This window comes from Anolis sagrei, chromosome 2 (genome assembly GCF_037176765.1).
Source record: "Anolis sagrei isolate rAnoSag1 chromosome 2, rAnoSag1.mat, whole genome shotgun sequence".
In the NCBI taxonomy this organism is placed as follows: Eukaryota; Metazoa; Chordata; class Lepidosauria; order Squamata; family Dactyloidae; genus Anolis; species Anolis sagrei.
In genome coordinates, this window is record NC_090022.1 from 151,434,733 (window position 1) to 151,453,834 (window position 19,102).

Consider the following 19,102-nt stretch of genomic DNA (forward strand, 5'->3'; position numbering starts at 1 on the left):
TTTCAACCAAAAAACCCCCAAAAGATGTTCCTCCACAGAACTCCATGAGAAACATAAATCCTAGCATTGTTGTTGTTGTTCATTCGTTCAGTCGTCTCCGACTCTTCGTGACCTCATGGACCAGTCCACGCCAGAGCTCCTAGCATTACAGAAGTAAAAATCCCACTCTCCCAAATAGATAGACTCTGGGAGAGAAAGGCATTCTTTCCTTAGTACGTTTTTCTGGGATGTGTAAATGTACCTCCATAACAATCAACTCCCTTAAATAAGGGTTTTTCTCTAAATAGAAAATGAAATTCACTTCAACAAAATGCTATGTACTGTTATGGTATCTAGAGTTGTGGAAACCAAGCCCAGCTTAGGGAGCTGGATATGTTTAGTTTATACAAGATGAGAGCCATATTTAAATATCCTGAAGCAATGACATATAGGAGGAGATGGAACAAACTTGTTTTCTGCTGCTTCAAAGACAAGGATGTGAACAAATGGGTTCAAATTACAAGAAGAGAAAGAAAACATTAGAAAAGCCAGCAGGATTTTGGCGTGCTAGTGTCTAGATCCAGGGAAGTCATGCTACCTCTCTATTCTGCGTTGGTCAGACTACACCTGGAATCACCCTGTGTCCAATTCTGGGCACCACAATTAAAGGGAGATGTTGACAAGATGGAATGTATCCAGGAGAGCAATTAAAATGATCAAGGGTCTGAAGAACAAGCCCTACGAGAAGCAGCTTAAAGAGCTGGGCATGTTTAGTCTGCAGAAGAGAAGGCTGAGAGAAGACATGATGGCCATGTATAAATATGTGAGGGAAAGAGTTAGGGAGGAGGGAGCAAGCTTGTTTTCTGCTGCCCCGGACCCTAGGATGTAGAACAATGGCTTCAAACTACAGGAAAGAAGATTCCACTTGAACATGAGGAAAAACTTCCTAATGGTGAGCGCTGTTCAGTAGTGGAACTCTCTGCCCTGGACTGTGGTGGAGTCTCTGTCTTTGGAAGCTTTTAAACAGAGGCTGGATGGCCATCTGTTGAGGGTGCGTTAAATGCAATTTTCCTGCTTCTTGGCAGGGAGTTGGACTGGATGGCCCATGAGGACTTTTCCAACTCTAGGATTCCATTATTCAATTACTGACAGTGGTGGACGCTCTTTTTAGGATGGCCATCTTTCTGGAATACTTTCCCCCCATATGTATTTCTGCAAAGCAGGAGGTTGACCCTGCAGGCCATTGAGGTCCCTTCCACTTTCATGTGATTTTTTTAGAATTGCTATATAATATGTGGATAAAAATCAGCTATTTTTATGAGATAGTCAATATCATAGTCAATTTAGTTCCTTTTAGTTCAGTATCATAGTAATTTTATATATAAACTAAGCAATATTTACCCAAATATGAATGGAAGGATTTTATTTGCTAATAAAGAAGAATTTAATTTGAATTAATTTCAGCTTTTTTTTTTACTGTACATGGCATACATGCAGCTAATTGTTTTATGTCTTTTAAATTCAAAACAAAACTTCTATGCCCTCACACTAAAATCGACAAAACAGAAAGTAGTTGGCCAACTTGAAAGCCTGCCTCCCAATTCCTGTGTAATTACCCACCCACCTATACATTGTGCATGCCTTGGAGGATGGTCCACTTTGTACTCTCTGAGATGCCACTGGTTTAAAAGGAAAGCCAGGCTGCCTTCTGTGTTGTTGACATTCCAGTAGCTCAGCAGGCGCCTGCCGCGATTCTATCAAAACCATGCAGTAAAACAATCGGAGCGCTTTGTGGTGAGACAGTGGGGGATGGATGGATCAGTTTATGGCCTCATGTCTCTTCATGTGGTTGAGCTATGAGGCACAAGACCACCAGAGGAGACTTTGTCACACTTCAAGGCACTTGGAAACTCCAGGGCCTGGAAACGTGATCAGAATGCTAGAAATCTTTTTGGTTCTAAGTTGAGCAGTGCAATAAAAACACATGCTCTTTGCTTTGTTCCAAAAGAAAAACAAAACCAAAAAAAAAATCTCAAGAATATCTCATACCTTAAGTCAGGGGTCCTCAAACTAAGGCCCGGGGGGCCGGATATGGCCCTCCAAGGTCATTTATCCGGCCCTCCCTCAGGGTCAACCTAAGCCTGAAATGACTTCAAAGCACACAACAACAATCCTATCTCATCAGCCAAAGAAGGCCTATACTTCCTATTGAAATACTAATAAGTTTATATTTGTTAAAATTGTTCTTTATTTTAATTATTGTATTGTTTTAAAGTGATTTTTGCACTACTAATAAGATATGTGCAGTTTTTCCCCCCAAATTGTAATCCAGCCCTCTAACAGTTTGAGAGACTGTGACCTGGCCCTCTGATTAAAAAGTTTGAGAACCCCTGCCTTAAGTGGTTTATTTATTATTTATTTAAAACTTTTGTATCCCCATCTTCTCTACCTCCGTAGAGGGACTCAGACTGGCTTAGTGATGTGTCCATGTACTAGGGATTAAACTAGATTTGTATATTTGCCAACTCACTTACATTGTAGGACACATCTTTAGCTGCCATGGCGCAGGGCTATGGAATCATAAGAATTGTATAGTTTTCTCTGCCAAGGTTTGAATATGTTTCCTCAAACTACAATCACCTGATTCCACAGTATCGAGCCATACCAGGTAAAGTGGTGTAAAACTGCATTAATTCTATCTATAGTGTAGATGTGCCCTCAGTCAAAAGCAGTTAACCACTGGAGTATGGAAGCCCTACTAGGCACTTTTGTGACTTTCCCAGAAGTGATGACCAGGAGCATTTTACAGCCCAAACACCTCTGGTAGGATGAACTTAGTTCAGTGGATTAGAAAGTACAGACAGCTTTGTATTAAGCTATCTCATTATAATTTAAATATCATGTGAACAGTTTTTTATCTTGGCAAAAATGATGTTATTTAGGCAACCAGATATTATCAGATATGTAGTACACTGAGAGACTTTGCCATCAGAACTCAGCTATCATCTGAAACTTACAGTGTGGGTTAAAGCAACAGCAACATATTTCTTCATAGAAATATTGAGAACTGGGAAAAGAGAGAGCGGGGAAGCAACTACAAAGCAACAGGATTGTGCATAGCTTGCACGAACAACATTAGGAAGAGCGAAGGGAAGTATTGGTCTCCTGCCAAAAAAAAAGGAAATTCCACCACTGGAGAACCCAAAAGCTCTGAGGGATAACATTGCACTTTGTTCCACACTTCGGCCTAAAGAATGCCGGAAACAGACAGCTTAGGGAGATAAATACTGGAAACATGAGAGTGCACAACCATGGGACAAACAAGCCATTGCAAGTGGATAGTCACAACAAGAGAAATCCAGACAGCACTTGACTGCTTCATCATAGCCACAAACAGGGTAGGTCAGACTAAATGGACTGGAAGAATAATAATACATGATGATTTGCTGATCAGCTGCCTATATGGACTCGAACTCCCCGGAGGACTCTCCAGTCTTACACTCTTTTTCCAATGTTTCTTTTCTCCATCGCTCTTAGAGAAAAAGGCTAGTATATATTATCAGGTGCAGAAAACAAGTAAAGGAGGCAAATGGCACCTTTCTATAAAACAGCCTTAGTTTTCAAGGATCCTTAAGAAATCCTGAAGAAAAAAAGACTGTGAAATGCCCCTAAAGTGCTCTTCATACTCTATATGACAGATGTCTATTTTTGTATCACTATCTTATGGTATCTACATTTCTTTAAGGATGACGGTTCAAGGACTTGGCTGCAACAAGCAGTAAGATTACAAAGTATAACATCCATTGGACTAAACTATTTCAGGTTGTAAATGACCCAGGACTGTTTACAGACAATGGTTATGTGTCTGTGTGATAAGTTATGTTATTTTAAGTGATGTGTCTAATAATGTTTAATGTTTTATTAGGGGAGGGTCAATTTTAATGTTTTATACAGTTTTCATTGAGGATGCTGAATTGTTGACAATACTGTGAACTATCCTGATTCCCCTTCGGGGTTGAGAAGGGCAGTATACAAATATCACAAATAAATCAACAAATCAATCAATAAATATGCCTCTTTCTGGGTGGAGGGAATTGGGAGATGAGTGCACCCCTATATTAAAATCAAATAAAACCAAACCAAGTTAGACATTTCTGTGTACCAGCCATTTGGCTGACGTGTTACTTTAAAACAAACAAATAGACAGAAAATCACGAACTAGGTATTTTAAATTTAAAATAAAGGGTGAACATTTAAAAGGCTTTCCCTTAGCTACAGTCTGAAACAATACCGGTACAGCAAAGAAAGACCATGTGATTCTGCCACCAGTATAATTTTGTTCCGTTTCATGGATTGCAGCCTAAATCAGCTGGCAGGGAATACTTCCCTCTCATTCTATAAAGCTTGCCACATTTTGTAAATGATTACCATGGCAGATAGCTTTTGTAAACAAATACTAGTAAATCTTTTCTTTCCAATTCCTTCCCCACAATAAAACAGGAGCTGAACACCAGCTTACTTCATAGCTAAATATACTTTTCATTCTTTCTTAGATTTTGGAGACAATAACTGGATATTAAGAACAAATTCTGCTGGTCCAACAGCCAAATAAGAAGGGAGATGAGCATGTAAAGCTGAGATTTTCTGTACCCAAGCACTGGCACAAAATTATATGTAACATACCAGTCTTCATATTATGATTTTGTGTGTGTGTGTCAGGACCAAGCCCCCCCCCCCCCGCCCTTTAATATTGCTTATTAAAAGTTCCCTTCCATTACTGATCTGATTCTGGTGTAAGAGAATTTGCTGTCTGCATGGATGTTGCCCAGGGGGTACCTGGATGTTTTGCCATCCTGTGGGAGGCTTCTCTCATATCCCCCCATGAGAAGCTGGAGCTGACAGATGGGAGCTCACTCCGCTCCCTGGATTCGGACTGTCAACCTTGTGGTCAGCAGTCCTGCTGGCACAATGGTTTAACCCATAGATGATCTTAAAAAAGAGCAAAAAAAGTGAAAGATTTAAAGAAAAGTTTGGGAATAGTGGAGTCAGAGAACTTTGTCATAAAAAGATGTCTTCCTCAGACTTTAGCTCAAAAAGGCCATGAAATATGTATATTCTACTAGTCTCTCTGCAATACAGTTTTTCACAATCAGCCAGCACTGAAGCAATGATTCTATGCCATTGACTTCGCTGGACTGGCCATGTTGGTGAACAGCAAAAAAGAGTTAAAGATGGGGTTAAAGTTAACCTTAAAAATGTGGAATAAACACCAAGAACTGGGAAGCCCTGGCCCTCGAGTGTGCTAGTTGCAGGTCAGCTGTCATCAAGGATGCCATGGATATTGAGGAGGAATGAATAGAAAAAGAAAGGGAGAAACGTGTCATGAGGAAGGCGCATTAAGGATACCCATCTGGAAACCTATGTCCTCACTGGAAAAAACCATGTGGATCCAGAATAGGTCTCCACAGTCACTTACAGGCCCACCATCAAGACTCTGTCCTTGGAAGACAAGCATACTTGGCCATGAGGAATCACCTATAGTTGTAGTCTACAATGCAGAATTAATGCAATTAAAGTAGTGGAAAACTGCATTAACACTACAGTGAAAAACCAACATAAGGCATTCCTGTTACCAATCTTAGTTTGCTTTCAATAAAACCTAAGAGCCCCTTTGATTTTTTTACATGAACACCACAGCAAAATGTTGATTTGGTTCATCAAACCTGATATTTTATATCTCAGGAGGTTACAATAACATGAGGACTCTCCCAGCTTGTTACCACTGATTCTTTTATTTGAGGAAGAAAGGGTTTCAATACAATTTTTCTGTACTAAATAACCAGAGAGCTATGTCCCACATCTCCAGAAAGTTTGCTTGGAGAGTCACTTATTTTGAATGTGAACATGTACAACAGTTGATTTGTGTTTTACTTGAGCCTGTTAAGTTCCAGACCCCAAGTAACCAAAGCGGAAGACATTTCAGTTGGTTGGGTTTTAGTATTTTAAAGCCAGGAATGCTTCTTGCTTCAACCATAACCCAAGATTAATGTCAAAATGAAGCAAAGCTAGTTTGAGAGGAATTATAAATAAAACCTTTCATTGTGGGTGGGGATGAGATACTTTTCTGTCTTTTAAAAATAGAACTAATTTTAATAGCTTTAGCTTGAAAGACTGGGTTACTATGTAATACTATATTCCATATTCTAATGGAAGATGTTGATAATGAGAATAGCTACAGTTACCAATTGTAAAGTCATTGTTAGTTTCTTTGTTTTAAGTAATCATAGCATACTTGATTAATACACATACTAGTATCACATGAAATTAAATGTACGTATTATAATACTCTATAAAAAGGTAAAGGTTTTCCCTTATCATTAAATCTAGTCGTGTCCAACTCTGGGGGATGGTGCTAGTTTCCATTTCAAAGCCGAAAAGCCGCCACTGTCCGTAGATGCCTCCAAGGTAATGTTGCCGGCCTGACTGCATGGAAAGCTGTTACCTTCCTGCTGGAGTGCTACCTATTGATCTACTCACATCTGCATGTTTTCGAACTGCTAGGTTGGCAGAAGCTGGGCCTAACAGCGGGAGTTCACCCCACTCCCCAGATTCAAACCGCCGACCTATCAGTCAGCAAGTTCAGCAGCTCAGTGGTTTAACCTGCTGCACCATCAGGGGCTCCATAATACTGTATAGATGATCCAAAGATTTTCTACAAATCTACATGTTTTAATCTACTTTTTTTTTCATATGCTTAGTAACAACACAGCCCAATGATTTTTGTAGCAATGTGTAAGAAAGGAGCTATTATGTGGATAAAGATGGCTAAATTTCATTACTGGACTGCTCTAGATCAATTTTTTTTTAAAAAGAATTCCCACCACAACTATGTGAAATGCAAGTTCAACCCGACTGTATTTTGTACTTTCTAGAATCCACAATATAATGGATTCATTAGTGTGTCACATCTGTTCTGTGCTGTACATTTACATGGACAGTTGAGACAAAAGTGCTATATTTATATACTTTTGAGCAGTCTGATGCAATGAATGTTTACTTGGAAGCAATTCAGTGAATTCAATGAATCTTCCTCTACTGTTATGATCCTAAACATATTTACCCAAGCCTGTTTGCTTCAAATCTTTGGTTTGAAAATTTCTGCATGACTTTCTTTTGGTATAATTTGTGGAATATTTTATTCATTATCTAATTATTACACACCTGTTGCATTGGATAATACTTTATACACTAGTCTGTCTATCCAACTGTGGAAGGCCTGTTTGAAATTTGATTTGATGGCATTATGTGGGCCATACAATCTCTTTGTGCTATGTCAGTATAGCGCAGTTGTTGCATAGGCAGGGAAGGGAAAGGAGAGGGGATGGAAGACAGCAATACAATGAGTTTATTAAATGCTTGAGGAAAAAAGACAGAAGAGCAGAAACAATTTAATCAGTGGCTAGAAGAGATAAAGTGTATTTTGTTAAAAGGGGCTAGGCAAACACTAAAAAATCTGTGCACGTCCCTGGAGCATTACAACCAAATCTAGAAACTGTCATTCAAAGCAATACAGTCTGGCGTTTGGAATTCTAAAACTCCTATGGGGCACAGGCAGGCCTTCGAGTGTCAACATGAAGGAATGAGTTTTGTTTGCTGTTGCTGCACCAAAAAAGTCTGCTTAATAAGTCATGCTCATAAAGTCGAGTTTTTTTTAAAAAGAAAAACACTCAGTATACTTACTTTAATGACAGTGAATAGTCATGCTTGCTGGTCTGACTGTTCCTCACAAGATAGCTACATTCTTTACACAACCGCAAGAGGTTTTCTGCATCTGTCCGACTGATTGCTCCATGATACCATCTACAAGACAGAGCAAAAGCCACAAAGCAATTAAAACTTAAGAGTAAACTTGCCTTAAATTTTAAAAAAACTGACAAACAAAGGAAGAAACAACTCGGATTGCTACTCCAAAATTGTAAAGACAGTTGTTTTTTTTTAAAAAAAAAACAGCAAATAAAGATTAAATATTTTGAAGTCTTATGGTTTTTAAGGGCTGGAGGAAAGAGAATAGACTCTTCTCTTTCCTCCAGCCCTTAAAATCCATAAGACTGCTCTGTACATACAGCTTACTGATTTTTCCCTACATCTGGGAGTGTGCAAATACTAGTAGGAAAACAAAGTCAAGAAAAGAAATTTAGGATTCATACGTAGTAGAACGTTCTGAGTAGAATAAAGGATGAAGATATATCTCCTTGTCCTGAGATGTTGTTTGCCAGCATGCAATTGATATATACACAGATACATGTAAATTAGAGTTGTGCGTGGAATTTGTTTCTCCCATTTTTTTCATTTCTTTTGGTACTTCGGGAGCACATAACGGGAACCCCTCTCCGGGCACAAAAATCGGCTCTCCACAAAAGCAAATAAGAGCTGATCCAGGCTCCAAGTCTGCCTTTCAACATCACAGAGAAAGCGTGAATGCCTTCAGTCAAACACTTCCCAGAATTTGCCTCCTTGCCTTGGAAAGAGAGTGTATGTGTGAACAGACCCAGAAAGAATGCACCTGCCAGTGCCTGCAGCCAAGTGCTTTCTCTAGAGTAAGAATTTATTACTCTAGAGGAGGTGCTCGGATGTAGGCACTGGCAGTTGAGCACACTTTTTGGACCTGCATGCCACACAAACTCTCTCTTTCGAAGGAGAATGCGTGTGTGGCATGCAGGCCCAGAAAGCACGCATGCCTGCCAGTGTCTGCAGCTGAGCACCTCCTCTAGAGTGGAAAGAAACAGCAGGTAAGAAGAAGCCTCCTTAAAGCACGTGGGAAGGGGAGCCTGGGAAGCCCCGCCCCCATAATCAGCCAATAGGAAACTGATCTTTCGGCACTCCAGAGCAAAAACAGATACCTGCCCTCCCAATTTAGGGAGGCTCTCAAAAAATGGATCAGGGCCTCAACCAAAAGCCAGGACACAAAATGAGTCAAGGTTTACCTCGAATGCACAGCCCTAGTGTAAATATCAATTGCATGATAGCAAACAACATCTGAGTTCAAGGATTAACAGACATACTGAGTGGAAAGTTTTCTGCAGCAGCATACAAAATCTGTCAGAGGATGACTGGTCCCAAAAGTTAGCTAAGTATTCAGTAATCATCTTCCTTGATTCTATAATGTCCTGATAGACCTGTGCATTGTATGTTTTTACCATTTTTCCCTTTCCACTCCCTCACCCTTATTGTGCTTCAGTATTTATATTTTAAATGTGCTAAACATACCAAGTTCATATGAAACTGTGACTTTTATTTCCTGTGCTGGTCTATGACCGAAATAAATGATTTGAGTGGAAATGTAGCTTCTTTCAACTTTTTCAGCTGCTGTCAAAATGTTTAGCAAAATGAGGCAAAGATGGAATAACCTGCACTATGTGTGACTTCAGGAGGGAGAATTACAGTTTTGAATCTTCCCATGTGGAAAATATTCTGCAAATAGAAAGTGGGTTTGGCTGAAAGGGAACCTTGACCTCTGATATACTCCTACTTTTCCTTTTAAAGCAACGGCCATTCCAAAATGGTATTTCCTGCATCAGTCATCCCCAGTCTGCTCTGTGTATACAGTTTACTGGTTTTCCCCTACTAGTATGAAAACAAAGGCAAGGAAAGAATTTTAGGAAAGACAATAATGGTGATTTGAAAAATTTAGCAAAGAATGAGTACTATTCTGCATGTGTAGGAATATTAATACCACATTGATATCACTTGGAATTAAAGAGTACATTTGCATCAGTACTGAATTCTGCCGAGTGCAATCTGTGCAACGATGAACAAGATTGTAACTCTCAAAAAAGCCAGGTACTGCTCTAATCTTTCACAGTTATAGCATGACAGATTGATGAAAATGCCAAATAATATCTGTAGAATTATCTATTTGCAATTTTCAGCAGAGGATAAGCTATTTTATGTTTGTAAAGGCACCTGTAAACGGGGTGAAACCCTCCAATTAAACAGCGAGGTGCCTTTTGCTGCTGCATGTATGCGGAGATTGGAAAATTATGTTCTGTAGGGTTTACTTTGTTGGAACAAATCCTTTCCCTTCAGGCGGTGGAACCATTTCCTAAATCACAATGGTCTGGCCTAGTCAACCTCTGAATAAATGAGGAAGACTTCTCTTGCTGGAATAGGTCCACCTGAGGCCCCCTCTTCACTGTCATATAATCCAGTTTCTGAATCCAGATTATCTGGATTACCCAGGTCAAAGCAGATAATTGGAGTAAGAAACTGGATTATATGGCAGTGTAGATCCAGCCCAAGTATCCAGACATCCACAGATTTATGCACATCCAATCAGAAGCTAGCATCACTATGTTGACCACCCGTTGTTTGGTTCCCAGAAGAATCAGACTACCTTCTTACATGGAGGTTCTAGTATGAGCAATTAATATTTATAGCCCACTCCCTTTGAATTTTAAGAAGTTATTCAAACCAGTAAAATCATAATATTTTACGATAGTGAATTCGCTACATTAATTTGCACACTGTTGTAAAGAGCTATAACTTATGCAGCTCCAAATGTAGTACTGACCAATGTCACTGGCCGATTCTTCAATCTAATGCATGATAGAAAGGGAAATATTTCTTTATCCATTTCATTTTTTCCTAAACAGTGAATCATGAAACATTGTTCACAGGAAGGTGTTTTGACAATTTGAAAACTTTTTTTACACTTATGTACATTGTTTCCAACTCCATGCTATATTTCTGAGATGGGGAGATTAAATTATAATTATATATTTTATATTACATGTAATATTACTAATAATATTAGTAATATATAGTAATATATAATACTGATTTTGTACTATGCTAATAATATAACATATTGTATGTTTATATATCTTGTAAACCGATCTGAGCCCCCTTCGGGGTGAGAAGGGTGGCATATAAATGCCGTAAATAATAAATAAATAAATAAATAAAGTTGTCTGTTGCGTTGAAGATGGGTCTGTATTGTGGAGTGCTGGAATCCTATTTCCAATCTCTTTCCTAAGAATTTCCTGAATTTTAAATTGCTGTAACAACGTATTTTACTGCAGCAACAACACCGATATAAAGGGAGCTTTTCACCATAATATGAATGTCTTCTTGAAGATTACAAGTAGATTTTACTAGTAGCCATATGTGGTTGAAATTTTGCCCATTTACAATATATCAAGTTTCAATAAAAATATATATGACAATGTGACCAAACAATGTATCCAGAACCAATCTGATTGTATTTTGGGCTTCGGGTACATCTACACTGTAGAATTAATAGCCATGGCTCAATACTCGGGAGCCCTATACATAATTTTGTGAGGCACCATCACTCTTTGGCAGGAAAGGCTAAAGGCCTTGTAAAACTACAACTCGTAGGATTCCATAGCCTTGAGCTGTGGCAGTTAAAGTGGTGTCAAATTACATTAATTCTATATTATAGTTAAGACATAGGTAGTCTGTAGGCTATTAGGAATGGTGGGAGTTGGAGTCCAAAATACCTGGAGGGCTGAAATCTGCCCATGCCCATTATAAATGCTCCCTTTACGGTCTTGGTATTCATTGATAGTCTTCAAAAAGAGAAGCTTTGCAATGTAATGTTTTTGGTAAAATTGATGATATTCTGTAAAATCCTGTACATATCATAAATTAGCTGCAGCACAGTTTTTCCAAAATAACTCTTGATGTCATAGGATGTAATATATAATACACTTTATTTATATTCCACTCTATCTCCTCGGGGGAACACAGAGTGGATTACAACATACACAGATAGGAAACATTCAGTGGAATAACAATGACATACAAATACACAGAACAAAGGTAAAGGCTTCCCCTTTCATCTCCGGCTTTCTGGAGGCAGCGCTCAACTCTGGCCATGGGGAGGTGCTCTTGTTCCATTTCCAAGCCAAGGAGCCTGTTGTCCATAGAACCTCCTGGCTGTGTTGCTGGCATGGCTGCATGGGCACCTTTACTATCTTCCCACCAAAGCAGTATCTATCGATCTATTCACATTTGCATGTTTCGAACTGCTAGGTTGGCAGAAGCTAGAGCTAACAGTGGGAGCTCATCCTGATCAGCAGCTGCCAACCTTTAGGTCAGCAGATTCAACAGTTCAATGGTTTAACCCATTGTGCCACCGCAGCACCTCATATTTTCTAAGTATACAGTTTAATAGAATAGACTCTGAAAAATTAAATTATGAACACGCGAAACATGTTTAAAAGCATACATTATATTGCTGTATTGGTCATGTTCTCTGGAGAGTGCACAAATCACAGCAAACCTTTGCAAATCATGTACAGAGGCAGCTGAAAGGAGAATACAACCAAATGTAGCTTTATTGTAAGCAAGACCAGGCAAAACAGTGACCTGTTGTGTTGAAAACCCGTAATGCAGATGTATAGCTTGAGCTTCCTTCAATGAGCGACTGAGCTTTACAATCAATTTTTTTTCTGCAGATGACTTCTCCCTATTTTCTCACCAACCAGCACTGTCAATGTCAGATGAACTTACATTTGTTTTTCCAGTGGGATAGTTGGATCCACTCTTTCCCCCAGGATGCCGCAGAATTCGGGGCTACCATGCTTGATAGGTTTGAAGCCTCCCCCTGGTGCTCGAAGCTGTCGACGCCGGTCACTTGAAGACGGGGAAGGTGAAGATTGCCTCAATTCGCCTCCATTGAATTGGACTGAAAGAAAAGTTCAGGCAAAGTTTTTACTTCCAAATCAACACAGTTGGGAAAGCACCGTTTTATAAGATGGAAACTAGAAACTTTAAGCTACAAAACTGAATAAGGATGTAGCAAATCCAACTCTCTTAACGTGAAGTGGGGAATTTCGTTCTCTACTACCCATTCTTACACTTATCTATGAAAGCAAAATGTTACTTTGGAATCCAGGAAAAACAAAACACATTCAAGGGTAGCTGTGTGGGTCCTGCAGCAAAGTACAACAAATCTAGGAAAGAGGGCTGACCCTGTTTAGATTCTATAACATGATTTAACACAATTGTTTTGGAATGCACGACTAGAGCCTCCTGCTAGCAAACCCAATTATGAGACACACAGTGAGTTGGGATAACAAATGGCCACAACCTGTTTATTGCTTACAGAAGAGACTCAGGGTTGGCAGCCCTGCATGGGTCCTGGATCCGAGGATTGGACGGCGGGTTGCAGTCCAATACCACTTAACCCTGCTAGGGGATGTTGCTGATACCAACTGGCACAATGCTGGGATCCCGACACCATTGCACCCCTGGAGAACGACCGGACCTTTCCCTCCTCCAATGGGGGTAGAATACACAAGCCAGATCCAGGGCCAATGCCGCATGTCATAAAGTTGTGAAAAAGTACAAAAGCTCAAGAAAAGCCAATCAACTAGAACAACATTGGATGGACTGGGACATCAGAAAGGTGTGCTGCTAGGTGCGACCTTTCACAGCCTTTATTAAGGGTGCTTGTTCCTCCTGGGGGAAGCTGGCCAGTCAATCAGGGGGCGAGCAGGGACCACCTCTGATTGGCCAGCCGCCCGGTTGGTGGGAACTTCTCCTGCTACCATGGGGGCTTCTGGAAGGAAGAAGCCCCCTCCGATGCCCTGGCAGAGGGAGGACGCCCTGCCGCTGCAACCTCTCTGCCCAGTAAGTTGGGCAGAGCAGTTTTGCTCCTGGGTTATAAATGCTGTTTCCTAATTAGTTCTATCACAAAAACATAGAAAAAGTTTATTAAACTGCAAAAAAAATTGCTTTTGTGGGTCATTCCGCAGCACATTTGGCTATAGTTTTTCAATGAATATCTCACATAGTCTCGACCAACTCAATATAGTTTGTGGCAGGTACAAAAACTAAGTTTCTGGAGTATAATAACTACTTTCAAAGTAAGTTTCATACAATTAAATAGGAAATAACACTTTCAAAGTAGGAACACAACTTTTCTTTTTCAAAATTTGTTACACAGTGTAGCAGACAGGATCTGGTGCTTTACTTCTAGAACACCGAAACATTTTTTTCCAGATGTAGCAGTACAGAGACTCCTTGTGAAATTCAATGTTCTATGCCTAAAAGTGCATCTACACTAGAATTAATGCAGTTTGACACCACGTTTACTGCTATGGTTCAATTCTTTAGAATAACAGGAGATGTAGTTTTGTAAGGCATTTAGCCTTCTCTGACAAAAAGTGTTAATGCCTCAAACAAACTACAAATTCCAGGATTCCTTGGCATGAAGCCATGACACTTAAAGTGATTTAAAACTGCATTCACTCCACAGTAGATGCATGCTAAGAAAAGCTAGCTTTGAACTGGACAGGAACTTCACTTCACTTCACTTAGGCGATCCCTCGTTGGACGAGTAAGATGGTCTTCCATTATGGATTTCCTTGTGGGTCCGTATGTGGCTGTGGAGCCCTATTCTTGCTCTGCATTTTCTTCCGCAGTGAGGGCATTGGTTTCCAGGTGGAAGGTGGTCCCGGTCGGGGTTGGCTTGACGCGCCTTCCTCCTGGCACGTTTCACTCTTTCACCCTCCACTCGTGCCTCCTCAAATTCTGCAGCACTGCTGGTCACAGCTGTCCTCCAGCTGGAGCGCTCAAGGGCCAGGGCTTCCCAGTTCTCAGTGTCTATGCCAGAGTTTTTAAGGTTGGCTTTGAGCCCATCTTTAAATCTCTTTTCCTGTCCACCAACGTTCCGTTTTCCGTTCTTAAGTTCGGAGTAGAGCAACTGCTTTGGGAGACGGTGGTCAGGCATCTGGACAACGTGGCCGGCCCAGCGGAGTTGATGTTGGAGGACCATCGCTTCAATGCTGGCGGTCTTTGCTTCTTCCAGCACACTGACGTTTGTCCGCTTGTCTTCCCAGGAGATTTGCAGGATTTTCCGGAGGCAGCGCTGATGGAAACGTTCCAGGAGCTGCATGTGACGTCTGTAGACAGTCCACGTCTCACAGGCATATAACAGGGTAGGGAGGACAATAGCTTTATAGACAAGCACCTTGGTCTCCCTACGGATGTCCCGGTCCTCAAACACTCTCTGCTTCATTCTGGAAAATGCTGCACTTGCAGAGCTCAGGCGGTGTTGTATTTCGGCGTCGATGTTGACTTTGGTGGAGAGGTGGCTGCCAAGGTAGCGGAAATGGTCCACATTTTCTAATGTTACACCATTAAGCTGTATTACTGGCATTGGAGAGGGATTGGCTGGTGACTGCTGGAACAGCACCTTGGTTTTCTCAATGTTCAGTGACAGGCCGAGCTTCTCGTATGCTTCTGCGAAGGTGTTTAGAGTGGCTTGTAGATCTTCTTCTGAATGCGCACAGACGACATTGTCATCAGCATACTGGAGTTCTATAACAGATGTTGTTGTAACCTTGGTTTTGGCTTTCAGTCTGCTGAGGTTGAATAGCTTGCCATCTGTCCGATAGATTATTTCCCAACAACAAGGTGAAGTATCATAGCGATGAAGATGGAGAATAGAGTTGGGGCAATAACACATCCCTGTTTGACACCGGATTCCACTTTAAATGGGTCACTTTGGGAGCCACTGCTGTCCAAGACTGTTGCCATCATGTCATCATGGAGGAGCCGCAGGATGTTCACAAATTTGCTTGGGCACCCGATTTTGTGGAGGATGGTCCAGAGAGCGCTGCGATTCACTGTGTCGAATGCCTTTGCAAGGTCGATGAATGCCATGTATAGAGGTTGGTTTTGTTCCCTGCATTTTTCTTGGAGCTGTCGTGCAGTGAAGATCATGTCCACGGTTCCTCTGGAGGGGCGGAAGCCGTTCTGGGATTCTGGGAGGGTGTCTTCTGAGAGGGGCAGAATGCGGTTTGCAAGGATTCTTGCGAGGATTTTCCCAGCAGAGGTTAGAAGGGAAATACCTCGATAGTTTCTGCAGTCTGTTCTTTCCCCTTTTTTGAAGAGGGTAATGATGGTGGCATCCTTGAAGTCTGCTGGGATTTTCTCGGTCACCCACACTTTTTCTATGAGCTGGTGGAGTTGGTGTGTCAGCTCAGGTCCTCCCTCTTTAAAGATTTCAGCAGGGATCCCGTCTGGTCCACTGGCTTTGTTATTCTTCTGTTGGCTGATGGCATTGCTGACTTCTTCCAAACTGGGCAGTGCTGCAAGCTCATCCCTGGTTTATTGTTGTGGGATTTGTGAGAGGACCTCTTCGGCCACATTGGAGCTGCGGTTCAGGAGGCTTTGGTAGTGTTCTTTCCAACGTAGCAACTGTGCTGCTAAGAAAAAGATCTATGCCAATGCAAAAGCTGAGGTCCAAAGAAGGACAAGAGAGCTCAAGAACATCTGGTGGACAAAGAAGGTCGAAGAAATCCAACACCTGGCAGATACCCATAATGCTCAGGGATTTTTCAAAGCCACAAAGGTCATCTACGGACCAAGAAACCATGGCATACAGCCTCTACGCTCATCAGATGGAACCAGACTCCTGAAGGACCAAAACTCAATTGGACAGGAACAGCTGAATCTCAAAGGAAGTTATTTTTCTGTTGCTAATGGAGCTGAAATTTTATTACCAGTGTTGTTGCTCTTAGTCTCCGCTCTCACATGGCTAATAAGGTGAGTGATCTGCCTGCATTAAAATACCCCAATACCATCATAACTGTCACTGTCTCAGAAAGAATGGGTGACGCCTGGCTCGAGAGCAGTACGTGTGAAAAAGATCTTGGAGTCCTCGTGGACAACAAGTTAAACATGAGCCAACAATGTGATGTGGCGGCAAAAAAAGCCAATGGGATTTTGGCCTGCATCAATAGGAGCATAGTGTCTAGATCTAAGGAAGTAATGCTACCCCTCTATTCTGCTTTGGTTAGACCACATCTGGAATATTGTGTCCAATTCTGGGCACCACAATTCAAGAGAGATATTGACAAGCTGGAATGTGTCCAGAGGAGGGCAACTAAAATGATCAAGGGTCTGGAGAACAAGCCCTATGAGGAGCGGCTTAGGGAACTGGGCATGTTTAGCCTGAAGAAGAGAAGGCTGAGAGGAGATATGATAGCCATGTATAAATATGTGAGAGGAAGCCACAGGGAGGAGGGAGCAAGCTTGTTTTCTGCTTCCTTGGAGACTAGGACGCGGAACAATGGCTTCAAACTACAAGAGAGGAGATTCCATCTGAACATTAGGAAGAACTTCCTGACTGTGAGAGCCGTTCAGCAGTGGAACTCTCTGCCCCGGAGTGTGGTGGAGGCTCCTTCTTTGGAAGCTTTTAAGCAGAGGCTGGATGGCCATTTGTCAGGGGTGATTTGAATGCAATATTCCTGCTTCTTGGCAGGGGGTTGGACTGGATGGCCCTTGAGGTCTCTTCCAACTCTTTGATTCTATGATTCTATGATTCTATGAATGAAACTCTGTGACTCCAACATCATCACTATTTTTCTCTTGCATTATATATTTTAATGGCTTGGAGTTGGCCCAATAAAGGTATTGCTGCTTGTGTATTTTATTAACAATATTGTTAAGTTACTGCAATACATAATCACAGACTGCCCTGTGGCCCTTCTTGAAGTTTATACAATGGGGCCACTGTATGTTTGGTTCTTGGATCCTGTGTGGATACAAAAAACTACAGATTATCACAGCCCATATTATTCAGTGGTGGTGGTGTGAACATACACACTTCATGGTGTCTGCATTCACATCAATACCACGTAATAATACATGGTATGAAGATTTGTGGTCAGTTGAATTTGTGGGTCTGGAAACTATGGATTCAGAAGGACCACGTAATGGCACTGTTTGGCAGACAGTAAAAAAGAAACCTGTATGCCTCTCTAGGCCCTTTCAGCATTTGTAGTTGCAACAGCATTCAGGGCCAAATGGAAGTTTTGATACACCCTTAAGGGGGTCTGCCACCTTCCCATACCAGGCACCCATGATACTGCCAAATTTCTAATAGCTGTAGTCACAACAACCACACTAGTAAAGGTCAATGCCAGGAATCAGTGTGCTGGTAAATGGACTGCCACGTTGCTGTGTGTATATCCAGAATTTCTTTACTTGCCAATTACAGTCAATTCCCAAGTTATGAACAAGCTACGTTCTGCAGTTGAAGTATGCCAAATTGAATTTGTTTGTATGTCAGAACAGGTATATTTTTAAATGTAATATGTACACACACATATATAAGCTTTGTATAGTATAGAGAATTGTTAACAGCTCTGTGGTGTTTGTCTTGCTATCTGTGCCCCCGTTCAGAAGATTTTCCTCAGTTTCTGTCCCTGTGATACATTTTGCAAAATTTGGCTTGACACCTTTTTCCCATGAAAATTCTCACAAGAGTGAATTTCCCTTCCCAGGAGTAGATTTCTCTCACTTCCTGTTGTCTCAGCTCTTTTCTTAATTGTGAGTTATTTGTAAGTTGGATGTTTGAAACTTGGGGACTGCTTGTACAAGATTCAAAGGCATGAGTTTGGCCAACAAACATTAGCTACACTTTAAATAAAGGGCTCAGTGCTCATCTATAACACAAATTCAAACTTGGCAGACTTAGTTCTGGAGAAAGGGGACATGAGCTGAGGCTCTTTAGAAGATAACTGTCTGCAGACGCCACATAATTTCCCAGTATTTTGTGGGTGAAACCATGACCCCTGCCTTGGTGTCCTCCAAATGGTTTGGATTATATTTCCCATTGTGCCAGACCACTGACCACACTGGATGGAGTGGTGATGTGGGTTGCAGAACACTGTAGAAGGCAACACTACTCTTTTCTGCCCTCCAGTAAAGCAAAGGATGAGATCCCCTTAAGATCAATTCCATACGTCTGTTTGTAGTATTTCTCCATTACTATTACAAGATAAGTAATCTCTTAGGTTTCTTCTAACAAGAACTCTAGCAGAACAATATGAATTGCAGGGTTCAGTAGTTCATAATTATGTGCAGGTCAAGCTGACATTTAATCTCTAGTCAGCACAAGCTTGTTTGTGTGTGTATAGATGTGAACTCAAATTTTCCCCAAAATCCAGTTACCAAAATAAGTTCTAAACAATTATCCTAATCCAGGATCTTCAAGCTCATAGTTAGAAACAGCATATGCAAGAATATTAGAATGCTAGTTCCACACATAGTTTTGAAAAGAAGGGGAAATGCCTCTGCTTCA

The 19,102-nt window shown here is 41.1% G+C and overlaps 1 protein-coding gene across 1 annotated transcript in view; it reads right to left on the reverse strand.

Annotated features, from left to right (window-relative positions):
- The window catches only part of SHB (SH2 domain containing adaptor protein B), a 164,952-nt gene that overhangs the window by 38,289 nt on the left and 107,561 nt on the right, over positions 1-19,102 (reverse strand). Inside the window, exons 4-5 of the mRNA XM_060763765.2 lie at positions 12,517-12,691; positions 7,720-7,839 (exon numbers count right to left, since the gene is read on the reverse strand). Of these exons, the coding sequence (XP_060619748.2) occupies positions 7,720-7,839; positions 12,517-12,691 (295 nt within the window). The remainder of the gene's footprint in view (positions 1-7,719; positions 7,840-12,516; positions 12,692-19,102) is intronic.